Below are 22,732 nucleotides of genomic sequence, written 5' to 3' on the forward strand. Positions count from 1 at the left end.
AATAAAAAATAAAAACAAAGATATGCAATCTAAGGACTTGAAACCTAGGGAAGTTACAAACAATAATGAACTTGAGTAAATATATCAGTTAATTTTCACCTCCGAAAAAAATAAATGGTGTGACAGATGGCTGAGGAGCAAAGAAAACACAGAGGGGAACCCTTCTGACATCATCTTGGTCTATTTCAGGACAAGCTGGGAACAAAAAAAACGAAAGAGGTCAGTCTTACTCATCATATTTCTTTTTATAAAGAGATGAACCATGAAATCCTTTTCCTTTGTATCTATGACGTTGGCTTGTTTGTGTAAACACCTTGGCAGCAGATCATGTATAAATTATAATTCTGTGAACGTACACAAGCACGCTTGTCATCTGTTTTGAGATTCTGTGCACATCTCTTGGCCAGAGGGCATCTCTCTTCTGCAATCAGTACAAGGTTCTACTGAACCGACATGACACACAGCCGGACAAGAAATGTTCCCTGTAGTCAAGACATGTTGATCCTGTGGTAAAGCAGAGAAAAATAACCTTGTTTACAAGGTTTTAATGAGAAATATGTGCAGTTTAACAGATGTAGCTAATTTAATTAAATTTAAATTCAGTTAATTTGAAACAGTAAGGTGACTTTTCCATAATTATATAAACATGTAAATGCTTGCAGCATCATTTCTACCATTTGAGTTGCTGTTTAAAGGGAGGATTATCAGCAGATGATGAAATTAATATAAATGTCCTAATTAAAACTATAATTTACCTTCAGTGATTAATAAAGTTATTTTAAATAGATTAATTAGATAATTCCAAAGAGTATATAGAAGAAATTTTAATTCCAGGTAAGCAATTTGAATAGGTGAAACTAAAGTAATCTGCTGCCCTCTGGTGTTTGAAAATAGATACTACAGGCAGGACAACCTTCATTATGTAACATACTGTTTATACTGTCAGTCATGGCACCCTCCAATCATGTGATCCACTCATGTAGTAAAGGACAACAGGTATGGTTAAAAAAAAGCAAAAAAACAGCAGAGCATCAATATTATTTAAATATGCAATAAAAAAAGCAAGAGGCACAATGACATCACAATATTCATTTATCAAGGCTTGATAATACAGCATCTTACACACAAAGCAGTTTGAACACACAATAATGCATCACATATTTATAATACAATTAATACAAACATTCATAAGATTGTCCTTTTGTTTAACTGTTGCTGCAGTTTTCTGATAAATGGTTTTCCCCTTATGTCCAATGAATCCTTTTCTTAATACAATGGAGAAAGGGATTTACCTTTTATAGCAGGATAATGCCATTAAAAATGGAGGACTTCCCAAGAATGTTCTTTGGAGCTTGATCAAACTCAGGTTTACTCAGTATCTCTCTTTCAATAAGTCTCTGAGAATGTCCAGAGGGCCAAGGATCTCACTAACATTCCTTTTCCAAGTACTCTAAACTGGGTGCATCCAACCTCTGTTCTTGGTTTCGGTTCTTTGTGAACTCCTTCAGCATATCCATGACTTCTCCTTGGTACACATCAGGGGTGGGCTGGGCTTCTGTAAACAGGTAGTGAATAGGTTTAGATATATTTAAACTTTACTTTAAATCTTATATTACCATTAAGATTTAATGTTAATATGAGATTATAAGGGGGAAAAAGTCAATAAAAGGGAGAAAGCAAAGAGGAATATCTGGTTGTTTATCTTATGCAAGAACATAAATTGGAAAACAGATGGCTGAAAAGTAATTAACATACAGAGACATCACTTTCTGACATAACTTTGGTCAATTTTAACACAATATAAGCTCACATGGGGCTGGCTGTGCAATATTTTCTTACCCTCATGACAAGAATTAGACAATGAATGTGCAAATGTGCAATTATTAGCATCAGTGAAGTCAGACTGCCTGAAACTAACAAACTTTTTGTTTGTTCGCCCTGAGCTGCTGCCAAGTGGATGTGTTGATGCTGCTCTCACGATGATTGTTTTTCAGCTGCGCTGCACGACCAAACAGATAAATAATTTGGTCAAATTCAGAGGAAATTAGAAAAACAAACGGTATGTTGTCCTGGGACAGTGTACGAGTTACCTCTGGTGAAGCCTCAGCCAAAAGGCGCAAATAAAGGAAAACAGCTACAAAACTGAAGTGAATTTGTAGGCACACAAGGTCTTTTGTAATTATAATACCTAAATGAGTTTTCCAAACAAGTTTGTCTGCTTTTTAAATGTATTTATTTTAGTGTGAGGGTGTTTATATGTGTGAATATGAATACAAAATAAAAATACTGCAAAAGGTTTTGCCATTGAAATTCAGTTATATCCTAATTCCTTCCAGAGCACGACGAGCATCCTGACTGGAGTGCATCTACTGCCAACTCATTATCTTTCTTTTTTTTATTTCTTTTAACATCATTTTTCATTACAACCTATAATGCTACACACAGCAAGCAGTAATGAAAAGGTTTAAGCAATAACAAAGGAGTATGTGGTGACTAAAATGAACAATGATTAAACATACTGGACGTATTGGTGAAATGTTTTAGATTTTGAGCGTACAAACAAAAATGGCTAAATACACAATATTTTTATGCATGTAAAGGAGAAAGAGCAGAAGCTAGAAGACCTGATGAAACAGGCTGAACGATATGGTTTTGATGGCACGACAACATAACGCCTTTGAAAAGATAACTAGGGGTCGGAGCATTATGTGCTGTAAGAGATTTCACATGATCTATTAAATGTCCAAGAATCTTGTCAAAGAAAAAAAATATTCTCTCACCTGTTGCCCAGTAGTAGATGTCCCAGTCGTTGCTTGGTTCATTAATCAGTCTGTCATATTGATGCAGCTGGCTTTCAGTCATTGTATTTAGATATTGCTTTGCAAAAAGGCTACAAGGGAGATAGAAAAATCATGAGTCTGGGTCAACTCTTTAAATGGAAAGTGAAATCTTGCGTATATTTTTTTTAACACATCTGAACAATAATGAGTTTATAGATAAATCATTAACAGAGCTTCTTTAATAGTAGAGAATGAAAACATCCGCCTTAAAAATGTCAATCTTTTAATTTTTAAAAATAAGTTAATTAAAAAGAAACAGCACCAGGGCAGAAAACAGAAATAAGTGTTAAACAAAGAAGACACCATAATAACCTGAGCAATATGCAGTTCTCCAACATGCCCCTCTTGCGACTCTCATAGACAAGCCGGCGTCTCTTGATGTCCATGGGCTCATCAGTTTTTTCCACCCAGGGAGGCAAAGGGATTTCAATCAGATCAGCTTTGTTGTCATCAGGAGCATCTCCGCGGTATGCACGGGATGATATCATCCCTGTGATTGCTGGTCTCCATGCTGTCTGGCATAACTCAGTAACCACCTGACGGATAAGAAAATCACTCACATTGAGACAAGCACTTACACCTTATCATGTGACACATGAGAGAGGTTTAACATTACAGTGTGATATGTTTAAAATCGTGTTCATAAATCCTGTTGTACAGGATTTAGTCCTACAGTCACTACATGTGACTACTGGAGCGGCATTTGAAATTCCATCATAGATTTTTGGCAAGACTGTAACAGCCTGTTCAGACCATTATATCAAGTAATATCTTCAAATTTATTCTAAAATACTATACTTTAAAATGCCAAAGAATATTGTTAATCGTTTTCTAATGTGTTGTTTTTACAGGTCATTCTCTTTGCCTCTTTTTTGCGATATGAAATATGTTAAACGTCTGAAAAATTCAACATAAAGCCTTCTGGTTAACCTAAAGTTAAAAATCAAACTTCTGCTTTCTTCCATGTAAGTGTTATGATAAACTCCCAACATAGTTAACTAACCCACAACATCACTAAAGACATGCAGCCAATGGAAACAGAGGTGAATTGCATAATATCCCTCTGTCCTGTTGTACAACTGTCCTCGTGCAGAAAAACTACACTAGAGCTGATAACACCTAGTTGACAGTGTAAAGGCTAGATCATTTGAGAGAAAACGTATGTTTTAGCAATAAATTACCCTTTTATAAAATTACAGTAATTTGTCGACGTCAGTGCATACAAAAGTGTGAGGTCTGACGAAACCACGGTCGAAAATTTTAGATTAATTCACATAACGTGAATAAATTGATAACTTACTCTTTTCGCAGCAATAGCAGACAGCATTTCAACTTGATTTCCTGCAACGCTTATAGATTCTTTGAAGATCCTTTCTCGTCTGTAGTCAAGCTGTTTCTGCTTGAACTCACAAAAATTAGCCAACAAGCTGCTTTACGTCACAACCGGTGCGCACAACAAATTACCGACTACACACACAAAGCAGTCTTCTTGCTAAGGTAATATGGACTTATGAGCACGGAAAAATATAGCTGTTGACAACACTGTGTAACTAAGGGTTATCTCTAAATTTGTGTATTTTTGTGACCTTTCATTGTCCTCGTGCAAAAACATTACTGTCACACTTGAAGTTGAATCTAGGAACTAAATAGTGATTCATGGTTTCAGCCGGTTAAGTGTTCCCAGCGCACCTATAATTTTGCAGGAAAATTAGCATTAGCGAGGGAAAAGCATGTAGTAGTATGCAATAAATTGTGTGTGCAGTTATACGTGAGAAGGCCTGCATGTTTTAGCGACAGATGATTAAAAACAACTCAGATGTTAAAGTGATTAGCAACATTCTCGGTTTGTTGTGTTTTGTTTTAGCCTTGGTGTCTTGTGAGAACCTGAGCGGAACGTTAAACAGAACCACATTAACGTCACATTAATTATTGAACTTTACCGATTCACTTGTGCTCGCTATAAACCGTTAATTTTCTAACTCTGGCTGTGCAAACTATACTGGAAAAGAAACGAGAAGAAAAAAAAACACTGCAAGTAACTGAGGATCTAAGGCCCACCGGATGGCTGCTACAGCCGGACCGAGCTCTGAAAACGACCCCATAGATTTATACGGTGATCTGAATCCAAACGATGAGGCGAGTTACATTGAAATTCAGTTGAAACGTTTATTTCGAACAAAAGCTAGATTTTAAAATGCTTTGTCAGCACTTGGCAATTGTCTAATTGTACTCAGATTTTGATTTGCTACCTCTGTGAACTTGCAGAAAGTCATGTCTGAAATTTCAGGCGAGTTTTCATGACGAATCAAAGTACTTAAACATTATTCAAATCTTGATTTGGGACAGATTAAATACTTCCTATTAAAATAACATTGCAGATAATTTCCTCCTCTGACACAGCTACCTTTGCTATCACATTTTATTCTGAAAAAAATGCTTCAACCTTTTGAGTCTGTTGAGTTAAATCAGGAGTAAATGTTAAATTTTCTGCATCAAACATGGTGTCAGAAATTTCTGTTAATTTTATTATTATCACCTGAATCTGATTGATGTGTCAACATGGTTGGCCAGAACTTGACAACAAGCTGTTGAAGAGAACCATTTAATTTGAATTAGGAGTGTTGGCTCAGGGAGACATCTAAAACCTGTAGGACTGCTGCCCTTGAGGACTGGAGCTGGACCCTTGGCCTAAAACATGAATCTCTTCAGTAGCTGATTATAAACTACCCAGAGCATCAGTATTTATCTGCTATGCAGATATGATATGATAATATATGGGAGAGGTGTATGTGTAGAGTTCAGAGTGCTCTAAAACACAAAAACATTCTGCCATCTGCCCTACTATCCCATATTTACAGCAAAATAGGTTTATTTTTCTTAGGTGATGATGTATTTAATCCCCATACCTTTTTGTTTGTAAGCTACATTTTAATTGACTATAATTTTAATGATCATTAAATTAATTTTTAAAGATAAGGAAAGGATTCCTTGTTTTCCCACATTTGCAGCTACTGCGAGTACTGGGAAGACCCAGAAATCGTCATTTTTTTCTGTCACTGTTTTCTTTACTCATGCTGTGCACATACAAATATATATTACAGCAATACATAGGACTAATTTGTTATTTTCCATCCCACACAGGATCTGGAAAAAATTGCGGAAGCAAATGAACTTTTTGATGCTGTTCTAACTGGTTCGGTTAATCAGGACAATAAAACTACTAGAGATGCAGCCAAGGAAGCACCAGCTAAAGAGGAGAAAAAACCAACTGATGTGAAAACACAAACAGGAGGAAATGCGTTAAGGAGACTATCTTTGTATATCGGAAATTTCCCTTGGGTAAGTACCATCCTGTCACTGTTTAAAAAAAGCTTATAGCGTCAATAAGAGGGTGGATGTGGCTTGAAACCCTTTTCTTGGATTTTTGCTGTGCTTCAGCTGTACTTCCAAAGCCCTTCCTTGGAAAATGTCAGTCACGAATAAGCTTGTATCCAGGTCAGCTATTGATGCGGCTAATTGACATGAGACTCCTTCCAGCTCTTATTAATTGTATTAGAAACAACAGAAGAACCTAGAAGTACCAGTTTTCTTATGTATTAACTTCAGTGTATGGTAACAGTTTAAGCAAATATGACAAAACATTGTTTTTATTTAAGTTATCCAGTTCTGCTTTAATGTTGATTACAATTAAAAGGTCTTGATAAACCTTCGTTTTGGATGAGGCCTCTGGTTACTTAAATTTTAGTCCCTTATAATGTATATCTGTAACCTGTTTCAAGCGCCAGATCACACATATTTACTGCTGTATTGAATTAATAACCCAAGCTTAGACCCGTTTTTAATGAGTGAGCATGTAGAGTTTTGACATATATCCTGAACAGTTTTATCCTGTACTAATGTCCATATAAATTGGTTATTGTCCTGTTTGTGTTCATGCATCAGTCTCTGGTCTAGTAAAATCAAAGGTGACTTTCTAAACCTCTTCTTATGCTTGCAGTGGACATCTGATAAGGACCTTAAAAGCATGGCCCAGAGGCTAGGTGTGAAGGACGTCGTAGATATTAAATTTGCTGAGAACAGAGTTAATGGCCAATCAAGAGGGTGAGTGATTAAAAAAATCCTTCATTGTTTACTTCATAAAGGGAAGCTTTTGTTTTATTTTTTGTAGATTTCTATGACCTTATGTTTTGTTGTTGCTTCTTTTTGTTACAGTTATGCAGAAGTGGTGGTGACCTCAGAGGAGTCACTTAAAATATTGTTGGAAAAAATACCTCAGTGTAATGTCAATGGAGAGAGGGTAGACTGTCGCTTCGCCACTTGCCAGAACCTTGCTATTTTTGAGGAAATTGCCAATAAACGTAGGAGCAATGAAAGCTTAAGAAAATATGACAGATTATACACTATCACAAAATGTTGGTCTGATTAGTCTTTTATGAAATAATACGTTCTCCACAGGTATACCCATGCGCGTTAACCCGAGACCCAAGGAATCTGATTCTACAGAAATTACTCTCACATCATCGTCATCATCATCATCACAGGACTATAGCCTACCCCCTATACCTCCACTTTTCCCACCACATGCGAACAGCTATCCTGCACCATCTAGTCCTTTTCTTATTCAGCCACCTCCACTGTTCCCACCCATGGCACCAGCAATTCCTCCACTCATGTCGTCACATTTGTTCCCACCCCATCCTGCACATGTGCCTGGCCAACCGCCTCCCAGTTTGCACATAAATCCTGCATTCTTCACCCCGACACAGGATGGACACAGCAGCAAAACGTACAGCCAACAAAAGTAAGAACAACACTCCATTTTATGTTTGTTGATACTGAGGGCCATACTATTACATTTTTACCTCAGTGAGGTAACATAAACTTCCAGAAGGTAGATCCTTACAGCTGAAAAAAAACAGGATATAAAGATTAATGTTCAAGTTTGAGCTCAAGTTTATTGATAAAGCACATTCACGAAAACCTTGGTTGCTCAATACGACAAAGTATTAGCGCCACATACAGAAAAAAAATGTCATTCTTTGCTTTTTCTATGGAATAGATTCTTTTTTTAAAGTCTTGATACTGATGGTCATGTGGTGCTGCTGTACCAAAAGATTAGATTTCTCCTGGTTTGTGAAACCTGTGCTGAAGTACAACTTCATAAAGAGCTCCATGGCCCTCATTTTAACAACGTTCCTATTTAAAATATATAAATAAAAATGGTTAAAATATTGCAACTTTATTCTCATAAAATGATGACTTTATTCTCGAAGACAGTGAAAAAATATTTCTCTTTATGTAGCCCTAATACTCCGTTGTAGCTCAGTACTGTACAATAATAATAAATAAATAAAAATAACAATGCACCATTGTAGAAGATATCCTAAAAGTAGATCTTGCAAATCATAGAGCAAATTGTATACCAAGTTCGTAATTCTGATTCTTGGCAACTATTAATAATTTAATGAAAGTAGTTATTTCGGTTTGTATTTTCAGTTCATGGTTAAAATAATTTTTTGACCACAATCTTGTTTTTTCAGACAAGGTACAGATGGTGATTTTGAGGAGCTAATGAACAGAAATAGGACGATTGCCAGCAGTGCAATCACCAAGGCTGTTTCTGGAGCAACAGCTGGTAAGTGCAGCTGATCACACTGAAGTAAAGTGTAAGAAGAAACATAGAAACTAGGTCATGTGAAGCAGGGACTGTTCTTTGACATTGACTAACAAAGAAATGGTTAAAAACTCTAAACTGAAAGCTGTTTTATATCTCATTCTGTTATTTCTTTTTTTTCTAAAGTAGGATTAAAAGTCTGCTGTTAAAAAAATTTCACAGGTATGACTAAATCAGACAAATTAGAAAAGAATTAGAAATAATTATCAATAATTGTTTTCTGTGAAATTTTTAGCACTTAAACATCCTCCTGACTTAGTGGTTTGATAGGTTTTGTCTGCAGATTTCCATATAAAGCTAAATTAAAACATAAAGTGGTTATTTTGTAAAGGTCTACCTTGGTGATTTCTTTCTTTGTTGTTTTCTGGCTTGAATGTAAACAAAAGTAAGGATTGGAATTGCTGCATCACTGCACTGTATGAGATACTCTATGAACCATCATCGCTGTGGACTTAAATATTCTTAAAAGCAACTGTCTGTGCTCTCTCATATCTTTAATTGTCAACGCAGGGGACTTGCGTATGGCCATGGAAACATTATTAACTGCTATAGCCATCATTAAGCAGTCCAGAGTGTATGGAGATGAACGCTGCCAAGCTCTGGTCACCTCACTAAAAGACTGTTTAGTCTCTATCCAGGGTGACTACGGCCACAGGTCTGCATGTTTGTGTTTACTAAGAATTGAAACCAAGGCTAGAACAATCTTTTACTTTTTTATTAATCTTCATCAAACAAACCTGTTTCTTTGCAGCAAGAACAGTCGTTCTAGAGAAAAAGAAAGAGACCGGGACAGAGGTCGTGAAAGAGACCGAGAGCGTGACCGGGAGCGAGAACGCGACAGAGACCGGCATAGAGAACGGGACAGAGATGACTCTTATGGCTGGGAGGTGGCACGAAGACACAGAGAACATTCCTGGATTGGAGACCGGGACAAGGGGCGCTCACGGGAACGGGAGCGGCACAGAGACCATAGAGACAGATACCGCTAACTTGGTAAGCTTGTTGCTCATTTATTCATTTACTTATTGTAAATTAATGTATACTTTCAAAAAATGGGCTGCACAGCGATGTGGTGGTTAGTACCGCTACCTCACAACGAGGTTACTGGTTCGAGCCTAGCCCTGGGGGGAAGAGTTCGAACAGGGGCATTATGTGTGAAGTTCTCCCCGTATACTGAATTGGAATAGACGTTATAAAAATTGGATAGACATACTTTTGTTTGATCCGTAAGTGTTACGTCTTTCTTTATATTTGATCACTTCATTATAGCAGAATTACACTTAAGTCTTATGCTGTTCATTTGTTTTCTGCCTTTATAAACCCAAAAATACAGAATAATGACCAATGAGTACACTAAAATTAGTGAGCTACTCTGATTGCATACAAATTTTGTATCAGTGAGAAGGCCCTCACCTTCAACCTCCTGAACTCCTGGTCACACTGGGCTCTTGTTTGGCTTTCTCTGAATCAACCCCCTTATCTTGATCATTAAATATCTCTTAATGAAGCTGCCTCAGTGTATTGTCGTGTTTAGCACCTTGCGTGACAGCTTCCACCATCAGTGTGTGAATGAGTGAATGTGATGTATAATGTAAAAGCACTATATAAATACAGGCCATTTATTGTAAAATCTGTGTATATGTAAAATTAAAACCACTCATGCTTACACTCACTCCTAGGAAGAATTTAGAGTGACCAATTAACATTAGGTTAGGGAGTTGTAGTTCAGAAGGAAGAGCAGTCATCTGTCAACCAGAGAGTCAGTGAATTGATTCCAGGCTTTCCTTGCTAAAGTGTCCTTGGGCAAGACACCGAACCCAGAGTAGCCTCCGGATGTGTCTTATCAGGGTATGAATGAAAAAAAAATGTTTTTTTTTCTTTTCTCCCCAGACTGATGGAAACTGATACAGAGAGGATATTCACCTATGGGGATATGAAACTAAGGAATTGTATCTCAGTCTAAAGTGTACAATTGCTGTTGTTCATCTCCTGTACATAGTAGGACTCTTGGATCTGGATGTAGATTTTCTTCCTGTGAAATATATTTCAATGATTGCATGCAGTTACCTTATGTAATACAGTATATCACTTTTTGTATGAAATCTACCTAATAAAAAAAAAATCCCCAAAAGTTGTTGCAGTTTTGTCTTATTTTTTACATCTGCCCACAAAGGGAAAATTTAGTAGCAGCAAATTTACATTTGCATTTATTTTATTCTAATCTGCATTTCAAACAGTTTTTAAATGCAAAAATATGACTACATAGTTGCTATATTTTGATATTTGAACCTCTATCTCAGTTATTTCTGAATTCATTGCAAAATGTTTGTGGCCTAGGTCTAAATCTGAATCTCAGGTATAAATTTTTTTTGTTTGTTTTTTTAAGGGTGCTTTATTTTGTGTACAATCATAATAGCAATGCACAAAAGGACACTCAGTTTTACTTAATAGAAAGGTTATCTGCTAGACTGATAAATAATACATGAAACTGTGTTAACAGTTTTATTTGAATACAACAAAAAAAAACCATCACTGAATATGTATACAAAATAAAGTCCTCTGCAGCTTGTATTTTTTGTCAGATATCACACAAATTTAACCAAGCCATGGCTCTACAAAGTCCATACAGTTCTTCCAGTTATTTCTCCAGTGGAGCATAATTTAATAATTTCTCAATAAGATCCACATGAGAAAGGAGCATCCTCCGGCAACAGTACCTCTTCAGGCCCAGGGCATCAAGTGCATCACTTAAATAGGAAGAGAAAGCAGTGTCAGTCTTAATGAGTATATGAAGATTGTTTTATACAATGTTAAGGAAAGCCACCGCAAGAGCCTCAGGTAATTTGTACTGCTCATTATGTCAGTCTACAGCCTTAACAGCTAGTGACCTTTAAGGTGAGTGTTCATACCCTGAGACATCTTAGGCTTCAAGGTTTGTAGTACTTGCACCACATTGCTTCTAGTAAATGTATTTATAGCAGATGTTTTTTTTTTTTTCTTTTCAGAGAAACGCAAAGCCTGGAAACAAAACGGGCAAGTAGTCATCTTACCCCTCAGTATACTCAGCTTGAAGTAGGCCGAGGTAAGCTTCCCATTTGTTACCCACGATCTTCCCACAAGTGAAGCACCTCACGGGGATAATCATACTGGAACACCTGGAGAGAGACCAATCCTGTTTAACATCAGTATCCGAATATACAAATAATTTAGAGAAACGGTGGTTTTATTGTAATGCAGAGGTGCCCAACTCAGTCCTCCAGATTAAATGAATGGCTAACCAGGCCTCTGCAGAGCCGGATAACATGCAGATGAGGGAATTCAGACATTTCAGGTGTGTTGGAGAAGGGTATAGTAGATCTCGAGGACCGTACTTGGGCACCCCTGCTGTAATCTATTGTAATGAAACATTTTCATACTAATCCCTTACTCAATAAACCCAATTTGTTTGTGAAAAGCGTCACTAAAATATGTCAACATTACGGGCATTTTCACGTTACAATTGCTTTTACTGAAGAGAATGCAATCAGGATGTTGTCATGCTAACGTCCCAGCTATGTCTTACTGATGGACAATAATTTAAAACGTACTTAACTAGAAAAGTCTTTCTGAATATTTTTAATTTTTTAACAATTTTTCTACAAGATACTTGTTAAAACAAAATGTAAAAAATTTGTAAAGAGTCTCATAGTTAAAAAGCTAAGGCTAACCCATAAACTGAACTAAGCCATGCAACTAGCACATTGTTAGCTAGCATTAGCTGGTAGCAGCATGTTGCCACAGCTAGGGAAATCTCAAAATATCGTTTTTTCGTATTAAAGAAAGAAAACGAAAAATGTATCCTTAATTTACTCACTGTCGTAATCTATTTTTTCTAACGCAATACTTTGAATTTTCTAGAAGACAACAGGTCCAGCAGAGTCTTGTCTCGTTTCCTATCGGTCTCTGCAGACTGCAGTCACAACTTCCGGTAGTGGTAGGAATTTGTTTTTGAATATATATAGCGTGTACATAAGTACAATAAGTAAATCTCCGAAAACAAGTAAAAAATCTTTTCTCTAGTATAGAAAATAGGTCATAATTAAATTTTTGTGGGGTCTAAACACAGTCTTGCCATCTGATAAGGTTTTTGTGGGCCAAGATGCTGATTATGGAGTGGCGCTATACCGTTTGCTGTGCACAAAAATACTTTTATTATGGTCATTAAGGAGGGATCAAAATAACAGATAAAGAGGATATATAAAAGTGAAGCCATTACACATATTTAAAATATATTCTTAATTAATAAATTAAATGGGCAGAGAAGCGCAAGTATTTTATATAATTGTACACAAATTATTTTGAGTTGGATAAAAGTGGACAATTGTTTAGGCTACATTTCTGTGCATATTTTCATTTTTATGAACTCTTTTTCCAAACTATTTCTTTTACTTTATGAAAACGTTAGCGTCCAGCCATATATGGGAGAACTTTGTTCTACTTCAGTTGTCTGACATGTAAACTAGAACAAAAAGGTGCCTAGATAAATCAAAGAATATAAAAAATGAAAAATAAATTTTGATTTAAGCAGAAATTTGGATTAAGATCAAATATCACATGAACTGGTTTCTCCACCTGCTAGTACAAGTATGAAAAATATTGTCTCTTCTCTGAGCTTTCTCCAGTCAGTAGAAATCAGTCAACCCATGTTAACTCTTGTTTGTCATGTCTATTTGTGTTTCAATGCTGAATCAGCCATGGTGCATGTTCAAAACAGTAAGTGTGTTGACATCCAGTTGCTGGCATGTGACATGGTGCCATAAAGCAAAACATAACTGTCACGTGATGCCCCAGACTTCAACAAGAAGAGGTTTTTAACACCAGAATCCTGCAGGGCAACAAGGCTCCATGAATGTGCATAATGAATGATATTATCCCATCAAAGTGAGACAGAAGCAAAGAGTTTTAAATAGGAAACAAATGTAGCTTTGCATTGACAAAGAAATATCATTAAAATGTATAACTGTAGCTTCATAAAAGTGCAGTTGTTATCAAATAAATACACACATGGACTGGTTCACTGTCTTTAATAAGGTTGTATTTCAAACTTTTTTTACATTTAGACATTTGGAGGCAGCAGGGAAGGTGCATAAGGACACTATGTTAAATAATATAAAAAAAATATATATATATCCATCATTGTTATCATTACAGTCACTCTTAATATCATCGCTATCACTGGCATCATGTAACATCATCAACACTGCCTTCAATAACATCATACATCATTACATCATCTATGTAATAGAACTTGCTACAGCACATGTGCTAAATGAGGAGTTCTACCTGAATTATTGCATTTATACGCTGTTAAAATTATGAAAATAGGAAATTTCTTTTTTTTTCTTCTTTTTTCTCTTTTTTTTTTTGTAGTACACTATAGTACAATGTAGGTGAAATTTGTTTTGGTGTTGGCATACTATCTTTTGAATATGTTAGGGGTGTTTACTGTGGTGGATGTGTTATGTTCATACAATACTTTTGGTCTGAGTGTGAGAATTGTCATTCTGCTGTCTACTTTTACAACATGAACAAGTCAATGAGTTTTGCAATGCAAATTGAAAAAAATAGTGTGCAGCTGTACAGGTGAGTGTGTGCAGCAATAGGGCAGCTTTTCCCCTTTGATGGGAACTAAATGACAGTACATTTACACCCCACTTGCATGGAATCAAAGTTGCTCTCCTTATATGTTTTGGTAAGTACTTTTGAAAATATTAGAAGAGCAGAGTGAGGACACATCTCCCACATTTTGGCAGCAGGCATGAACTAGCATGATTGTGTTCCTAAGACATGAAAGGTTATTGATTTCTGATATCATTTGACAGTAAAATAAATAAATTTCTTTCTTATTTTACATCAAAACCTAACTTTGCTACTATTCTCTTTTCCTTAGAGTACATGATAAAAGTCCAATAATCACTTGCATATTCATCCTCAACTATTGCATGCTTTTATGTTTTGTCTCTGGGAGCAAAAAAAGGTTTCACGACTTTAGATTTCATTGCTCCATTTTTGGTTTTGTGTTTTTATAAAAAAAAAAATATCTAGCAGAGAAGAATAAAAACTTGGTAAGGTAGGAAGAGCGCCATAGAATCACCCCAAATTGATTGGTCTATGTCTTAAAGATGAAACTGAATCAGGTCTATATCTTCTTCAAAAAGTCACGTCACTATATTTGGTACATAATGGTGTTGGATGTTAAATCTTCTCATTCTCAAAGCAAACTGGCATAAAATCACAAACCCAAGTTCTCACCAAATGTGGCAGGGAGTATTGGACCAGAGTTTGCTCACCAAAAATCTGCTTTTACCAGAGCTCAGTGGAGTCTATCCATACTTAACCTCAATATGCCTAAATCAGTTGGCTACCTGGGTACACGTTTCTCTAGCCAAAATATATGCAATACATCACGTTGCATAAATCCAACTGTTCTTTTATCAGCTCTTTCAACTGTATTAATCTAAAGGAAAAATTAAGACAAAAACATTGACTCTGGTTTCCCAAGAGCACTACAAATACAGTGAATACAAATTTTCACAATCTTTAAGCAAAAAGAACCAAGCTCATTTCCGGTGCCAGAGTGCACAAATATTGCAACCTTATACCAATATTTGTACAATCTAGATTAAAAAAGATAAAGCAGTTAGAGCAGATAAAGCTTCCTTTAGAGAGTTTAGGCCCAAAGTATTTTTTTCTTATTTTTTTCTTTTAAATAGATAAATACATTTCATATGCAACATTGTAGCAACTACATGCATATATTGTGTATAAATATGTTTCATTGCAGTTTGATCAAACTTGAGTTGGTTGATTCACTACAAGTGAGAGCAGGCCAAAAAATGAATAAAAATAATACCCAAAAAAGCACAGAATGCACAGTGTCTTCCCATTTCCCATCTGCACGACAATTGTCTGTGAACCAGTCAGAAATAAGAATCTAATTCATGAACCAATAAATATTCTAACTTCATTTAATGATTTGATTTTAATTTCTCCTCGCCAGCAGCAATACTCCCAGCAAGATGGCTCCTGCAGCAATGACAACCCCACCAATCAGAAAGGGTTTCAGGTGTTCCATGGAGTCTGTGCCAGGGGCCGCAGCCCCTTCACCTGCTGATTCAGCTTCTGCTGCTCCATCCTGGGCAGGAGGGGGATTCTCAGGCTCAGGGACAGCAGGGTCAGGGTCAGGCTTGCGTGGGGCTGCTGGCTCCTTCTTCTCTGCTTTAGATGCTGCCTTGGGCACTGAAGCACCAGACTTGGTCTTGGTTTCCATGGACTCTGGGACAGAGGTGTGGTCTGGTCAGGAGAACTCTTTATAAGGTCGGCTCTGTGCTGCTTCACTGAGGAAAAACAGCAAACAGACACGGCCAGATTATCTCTCTAAATTAGGCTCAGACACCAGGTTGTCTGCTCTGTTGAGTATAGAGAAACTGACATTTAAATAAGGCCCTGATATCCACGTATTTGCTGCACAGCTGTGCAGCAGTGGGGCCTTAAATGTGACCTTGGAAAAAAATGACATTGAGGGGAACACCCCAGTGCTCACAGGGACAGGGAAATGTTTATTTTGGTCACAGATGATGTGACATAACCACCCAGTGAATAAGTTATTTCACAGCAGCTTCCGTTGTTAAGCTTTTTCTTGGGACAATGTGTGGGTTTAGTAAAGGAGGCAGGACAGAATGGTACTGCGGCTGCAAAGCTTATCAAGCTAAACCTTTATGTCTTTGACCCAAACAAGAACCCAGTCTAGAAGCAGAAAGATGAAGATTTAATCTCTAGCTTCCTTTTTGAGTTATGCATGAGTCATATGGGCTGTAAATGGACAACAAGATGGAGGAGGGAAAGCAACTGGGACAGAGTAAATCAGTGAAAAAGCAAATAGGGCAAAATGAGGAAGAATGAATTCTGCTTAAAGTGAATGCATCATAGCAGCTTAAATGTTACAAAATGTAATCTTGGAACATCTTTACAAAAATGTCTCCTGGTAAATCTTGTTGTGATGTGGTAAGTGAAAATACAAATATGACCTACCTTTCCAGTAGCTTTGTAAAGACTAGAAGAATAATAGATGGAGGAGGAGGAGGCGGCAGATCAGTCTTGTGAAGTTAGGATGTCCTTAATATAGGAAAATGAGAGACAGCGGAGAGATGGAGGACACTGGGAGCAGGAGGGAGGGGAATGAGAGGGAGAGGAGGAGAGACTGGAATGTACCATTTTGGTGCTCCATATAGGGGGAGCTTGATCAAAATTTTTAAGTTTATACAGCTATAATAAGAATTGTTTCAATGAGATAAAGTCCAAATTCTACAGTCAATCAACTATGTCACACCTTGGATCATGCAAAAATACCTTAACAAATTTTACAGGTTCTCATTGAAGAATGACTTATTACTTGGCTTTTATACATGTGATTTCAAATTAAACCATTTTTGTGGTTCTGTGATTGAGAATATTAACATGTATATCGCATTATACTATGTTTTCAAGGTCCAAGTTTCTATTACAGCAAGATTAGAATGACACACACACTATTCATACATTAATGTGAACGCCCTTTAAATTATTTATATAATACAATCAAAGCTGCAGGCCTCATATGTTAGATGTTAATATCCCATGTTGTTCATAAGCCTTTGCTGAGCTTACTGTCTATGGAAATGTGCTATATGATTTTAGAAATGTTACAAAAATGTAGAGCAACATATGATTGTTATTTTATGGCCTAAATTGTCCAAATAATATAAAAGTACTAGCTTGATGACCGTTTTAAATCAGCTTTGGATCTATTTTCAGATTTATGTTCCCTGAGGTCAAGTTAGCTGTGGGACAATGGAGAATGGCATCTTTACTAACTCTAAATCTAAGGCTATTTTAACTCCCTCGTGTCTCTGTACGGATTCATTAATTTGATATTTATTTTATTATTTTTTTAAAGACTGCAACAAAGTTTTCACATTTTTTTATACTAAAACGCATGGTTTTATGACGTGATGCCGATTCAGGGCCTTTTTATGTCGATCCAAAGATTATATATTATGTCAAGATAGTAAATGGAGAAGTAGAATGTTTCAGTCCAGTGAGTGTTGGTGAACAAAAAACACTAAATTTTGTTTTATTGCTATCAAAAGTTTCACTCCTAATTATAACGTATTTTGTTTTGGTAATAATAATAATAATAATTAGTATTTTGTATAATAAAATATTCAGACAATGGCAGCTTAAGTTCTCTGTGACTGGGTCACAAAATTTTACGGTAAAATTCTACGGTATTTTATTTTGACGTGTACCATGGTGCAGTCAGCGGTCGTCACTATCTTGCCGTAAACACTGGTCCGCGCATGGGCAGCACCGGAGTGGTCCACTCACGGGGCAGCACAACATACTCACTCAAGTACGACTACAGCAACAAATTCGCTATGCGTAGTTTTCATGATGAAAAAAAAAGTGTTCATTTTCTCACACACTTTAGGGTAGTGAAAAACAAAATAAATGGAGTGTCGGTTCTCCCCTTGGTCTATGTGGATGCTATAACAAAGGGAAGCAGTATCCTCTTGAAAAACACTACTCTCTTTGATCCGATTGCCAATTCCCTGCTTTTCCCAAACCACTGGTGGCGCCCTTTCTCCACAGGAATCCCAAAGTGTCCACAGCCTGCCATTTCTACAAACGAGTCAGTGTTAGTAAACGTATCGTGTACGGCATTTGCGCAGCTCTGCACGAAGAGGGAATAGCCAATTCGTGCGCATTCTTCGGTAGGAAAATATCCCAGGGGATGGGCTAGATTCTCGGAAAAATGCTCTCTTCGTTTAGCTGCTGTCCGTGTTGGGATTCGGGAGTTGTCCGGCTGAGAACAAAAATAAGCCACTGACTATAATTGAAGAACTCGTCTTGTTCGTCAAAACACGAGGGGACTGCTCTCTCCTGTAGATAGAAATGGTCATGCAGGGCTCCGACGAAAGGACATGGAAATGATCCACACGCTGCAAAGAGCCACCAGCCGACGACGTGTTGCAATTAATGAGAGAACTGACCTGTCAGTTCCGAGCGACTGAGTAATTAATTTAGCTCTTGATGGTATGTCAGGTCTGCCTGACACCCGGTAGATAACCGAGGAGGCTCCAGGGCTTTGGTGTGTTGGAGTCCATTCATCTTTCAGTTGTAATGACGTCTGCACGGTTATTTGAATTATATCGTTGAGACATTTGAGAATTCGTCCGCTTGAGCCAGAGCCCGTCTCTGGGGAAACGGGGCTGAGGCGGGCCGACAGTCGGAAGGATATGGGAAAGAGAGCGAAACCGATGCAGTGGGTCTTGGCAAGGCATCGTCAAAATACAGGTGAGCAGCAGCTACCGGATGAGGACGCTGAGTGGTAAGCTGCCAGTAGTTTTGTTCACACGCAGGGCAACAAGCCCGCCACAACAGGAACTGTGTGACCCGGCTTTTAAAGACATGTTTGAGACCCATTTCTTAGGCCAGTTTTCAGTTTGCTAGGCCCACAGGATGCCACCTTAAGCAGCTGTCCTGATTACACGGGAATGGGTAGGCTACTACATCCTGATTGACTTGTTGGATTCACACATTATGGTGCTTTTGCATAAATTATCACCCTAGACTGCAGTTATCCATAGATTATAATTTAATAACCATTTTACAAACATTTTGCAGAAAGCTGTAGTTTCACAATCATGGCAATTAAATGTTGCAACAAAAAAGTGACTTGAGAAGTTCCCAGAATACCAAACTATTAACTCTTTACCTTCAGCGCTGTTGGCATATCATTGTTTAATTTGTTGATTCAATAAGAAATTAATCAGCCATATGATTATTTATTTACCAATAGAGGACATGACTAATGTTGAGCAATGCACCAGTTATTTTTTATGTTTGTGGTTTAGCAGTAAATGACATGCTTTCCTAATAACAGTGATAAGTAATATTATACCCATTTATCTTTCATTCCATTTTCACCACTATTTCATGTTGGTGACCATCAAATAATTGCTGTCTTTATCGTGCCACATTGCAGTAAGTCCAACTAACTCGATTCAGATGATTTCTTACTGATGTGATATTAGGAAGTGAAAAGTTTAACAGACAGGTTGGAAGTACAATCAAAATGGGATGGAAGTTGTATTTTAGGGAGCAAAAATATTCTCATGGTTCAAAACAGCCTTTTATTAGATCAAGTGTTTTTAAATATGTAGCGAAGCCCAACCATATAAGGAAGCATCAATACAATATAAACTCTTTAATCTCTCGTTGCCCTGGGTTTTATACCAGTGGAGGCCTGGCACCTCCTGTAAAGTCTTGGCAGATGTTTCTTCTCTTTGTTTATTCTGTCAAATTGTGTGTGAGTTTCTCATATGTCATATTTCCTAGTGCCAGAAAACTGTATCACCCTCTTCAGCAGTGACTTATTAATTTAATCGGAATTAACTGGGCCCAGTGCTGTTGTTTTGGTCTTCACTTGTAATTAAAGAATCAAGCTGCTTTTGAGATGAAACAGCAATAGCAGATGTGAGAGCTTTGGGATCAGATATGCAGTGGCATCAGCAATCAGTCAAATTCAGTTAATTGTCCTTTGCAAATGTTGCATTTCAAGGAAGTGCAGAGAAATCTGTGCTCATTTCTAAGATTTGTGCATCCCACCAAACAGCAGTTTTAAATGGGAAAATTAAATCTTACCAAAATCAGAAGCGGTTAGAAACACTACAGTCACTAATTTATAAAGAAGCGGTCGAGAAGAGCTAGGCATGTATATATGTGTGTATACTTGGAGGGGCTCAGAATAGAGTCGCTGAGGAGCCCGATGAGGTGGGTCGGGATGCCTCCTGGACGCCTCCCTGCACAGGTGTTACTGCCACATCCCACTGGGAGGAGTCCCCGGGCAAAACCCAGGACACGCTGGTGGGACTACGTCTTCTGGCTGGCCTGGGAGAGGGAAGTCTGGGTTTCCCTGCTTAAGCAGCTGCCCCCCGCAACCCGACCCCAGATAAGTGGAGGAGAATGGATGGATGGATAGCATAGCTATTCTGTTGTATCTTTTTGTCTAAGTGCCTCATGTGCAGCTTTTCAGCTTGTCAGTATCTCTTTTTTGTGCGCTTAATTGTCCAATATATATTTTTCCATGCCTTTTTAGGATCCTCTGCTTTACAATTTTTATGTTTGGTTTTGACATAAAAAATTCTTCTTCTGTGTAAGAAGCTGTAAGCCTATGTTATCTTTTTGTGTTTTAACAAACACCACATTTATAAAGTTTTATTTCTAATCCTTATGCAAATGATATTACAAATTTAAAAGTATTCATATCATGAATCCATAGTTTAAAACTTTGTTTGAAAATATAGCATTAAAGAAACACGCAGTGGCCACTTTATTAGGTACCAGTTACCAGCTAGTACCAGGTTGGACCCCTGTTTACCATTACAATCACCTTAATTTTTCATGGTGTAGATTTAAAAATGTTTGTCACATGTTCTTCAGAGATTTTGGTCCATACTGACCCGTAGCATCACACAGTTGTCATGGCTCGGCTGCATATCCATGATAATCTCCTGTTCCACCACACCCTGAAGGTGTTCTTTGGATTGAGATTAAGATCTGGTATCTGTGGAGACCATTGGAATATAGTGTACTCATTGCATTGTTCAAGAAACCAGTTTGAGGTGATTTGAGCTTTGTGACATGATGTACTATCTTGCAGGAAGTAGCCATTGGGTACACTGTGGTCATAAAGGGATGGATGTGGTCAGTGACAGTGTTCAGATAGACTGTGGCATTAACCAATGCTGAATTGATACTAGAGGCCCAAAGTGTGCCAAAAAAATATCCCCCACACCGTTACACCAAACCCAACAGCCTGAACTGTTACTGATACAAGGCATGATAGATCCAGGTTTTCATGTTGTTTATAGATGAATACATGGATCGTCAAAACAGGCAATGTTTTTCCAATCTTCTGTTGTCTAATTTTGGTGAACCTCTGTGAATCAGGGCTTCAGTTTCCTGTTCTTAACTAACAAGATTGGTACCCAGTGTGGTCTTCTCCTGTTTGTAGCCCATCTACTTTAAGGTTGGACATGTTGTGAACTTCACAATAGTATTCTGCATGTTTGTTTACTTAGTATTTAAGATACGGTTTTCTTTATATAACCAGTCTGCCCATTTGACTCTGACATCAACAAGACATTTTCATTCACCTGCCGCTCACAGGATATTTTCTCTTTATTGGACCATTTTGTGTGTAAACCCTAGAGATGATTGTGTGTGAAAATTCCAGCAGATCAGCAGTTTCTAAAATAGTCAGAACAGGCTGTTGGGCACCAACAACCATGCCACATTTAGTCACTTAATTTACCATTCGGATGCTCGGTTTTTGTACTTCGGCAAGTCATCTTGACCATGTCTACATGTCTAAATGCACTGAGTTTCTGGCATGTTTTTGGCTGATCAGCCATTTGAGTCAACAAGCAACTGACACAAATTTAGTTTCTTTCTCTTGATCCTAGCAACTGCCATCCCTCCAGTTTGCAGAGGTAAGGTGCCCTTATCCATTTGGTTGTAGTTGCATTATATCAAAATGAATGATTTTTGGTCATATGGGCTGGGCAACCTTCTGACTTTTACAGTGTTTCTGTTTTATGTTTAAACCACACTACCAAGTCTATTGTCCTTGCCACTTCTCCCTTCTATTGATTTACATAGTTTACACATATTTGCAAAAGAAAGGGAAAATGTGAGGAAAATATCATGTTTTTTTTTTTTACAAATTCAGGTATAACAAACCCTTTATATACAATGCATGTGCAAAGATTTTTGTAAGATGTTCTCTCTGTCTTTTGTCCAGATGCAGATGTTGTAGCATGGATTTGACTCATTTAGAAATGGTGATAAAAGGAGGAGCATCACACTGATAATGATTGAGCCTGCATGTATGATTCTCTTTATAGGCTGATGCATTCATGTGTCTTATTGACAGATTTACCTCTATTTCAAAATCGGTATCCTGCAGAAATAAATGGACAGTTCCATGCAAGTGGTAAAACATATCAATATGACGTGCCACGCACACATGCACAAAAAGCCCACTGCTGAAAACGTGTGGCTGCAGTAGTGTTGCTGCTTGGACAAAATTTCTTCAGTATGTGATCTGTACCTGCTTTGTGGGCAGCAGGCTACA

General features: G+C 37.4%; 4 protein-coding genes and 1 long non-coding RNA gene across 6 annotated transcripts in view; 2 read left to right on the plus strand and 3 right to left on the minus strand.

Moving 5' to 3' along the window:
* Positions 1 to 1,074: 1,074 nt before the first annotated feature.
* On the minus strand, positions 1,075 to 4,296 carry sdhaf2 (succinate dehydrogenase complex assembly factor 2). Its single transcript, XM_041987077.1, has 4 exons — positions 4,141 to 4,296; positions 3,153 to 3,376; positions 2,781 to 2,890; positions 1,075 to 1,555 (listed from the first exon to the last, which is right to left on the minus strand). Exons 1-4 carry the CDS (start codon positions 4,165 to 4,167, stop codon positions 1,428 to 1,430), a joined length of 489 nt encoding a protein of 162 aa, XP_041843011.1. The 5' UTR covers positions 4,168 to 4,296; the 3' UTR covers positions 1,075 to 1,427.
* A 204-nt stretch (positions 4,297 to 4,500) lies between these two features.
* On the plus strand, positions 4,501 to 10,645 carry LOC121641119 (cleavage and polyadenylation specificity factor subunit 7-like). The gene is made up of 9 exons (XM_041987065.1): positions 4,501 to 4,976; positions 5,982 to 6,179; positions 6,838 to 6,941; positions 7,053 to 7,198; positions 7,296 to 7,641; positions 8,381 to 8,475; positions 9,025 to 9,169; positions 9,266 to 9,507; positions 10,405 to 10,645. The coding sequence occupies exons 1-8, from the start codon at positions 4,902 to 4,904 to the stop codon at positions 9,501 to 9,503; spliced, it is 1,347 nt and encodes a 448-aa protein (XP_041842999.1). The 5' UTR covers positions 4,501 to 4,901; the 3' UTR covers positions 9,504 to 9,507; positions 10,405 to 10,645.
* A 357-nt stretch (positions 10,646 to 11,002) lies between these two features.
* On the minus strand, positions 11,003 to 12,514 carry polr2l (RNA polymerase II, I and III subunit L). The gene is made up of 3 exons (XM_041987089.1): positions 12,368 to 12,514; positions 11,565 to 11,669; positions 11,003 to 11,261 (listed from the first exon to the last, which is right to left on the minus strand). Exons 2-3 carry the CDS (start codon positions 11,657 to 11,659, stop codon positions 11,153 to 11,155), a joined length of 204 nt encoding a protein of 67 aa, XP_041843023.1. The 5' UTR covers positions 11,660 to 11,669; positions 12,368 to 12,514; the 3' UTR covers positions 11,003 to 11,152.
* Positions 12,515 to 13,560: 1,046 nt separating this feature from the next.
* On the minus strand, positions 13,561 to 17,150 carry LOC121629941. The gene is made up of 2 exons (XR_006008483.1): positions 16,585 to 17,150; positions 13,561 to 15,890 (listed from the first exon to the last, which is right to left on the minus strand). It is a non-coding gene; the product is annotated as an uncharacterized LOC121629941 (long non-coding RNA).
* Positions 17,151 to 18,170: 1,020 nt separating this feature from the next.
* The window catches only part of dagla (diacylglycerol lipase, alpha), a 38,448-nt gene continuing 33,886 nt past the window's right edge, over positions 18,171 to 22,732 (plus strand). For both annotated transcript variants that reach the window (XM_041986474.1, XM_041986482.1), the window contains exon 1: positions 18,171 to 18,888. The gene's annotated coding sequence lies outside the window, so the exon portion shown is untranslated. The remainder of the gene's footprint in view (positions 18,889 to 22,732) is intronic.

The sequence above is a fragment of the Melanotaenia boesemani genome, chromosome 1, assembly GCF_017639745.1.
Source record: "Melanotaenia boesemani isolate fMelBoe1 chromosome 1, fMelBoe1.pri, whole genome shotgun sequence".
In the NCBI taxonomy this organism is placed as follows: domain Eukaryota; kingdom Metazoa; phylum Chordata; class Actinopteri; order Atheriniformes; family Melanotaeniidae; genus Melanotaenia; species Melanotaenia boesemani.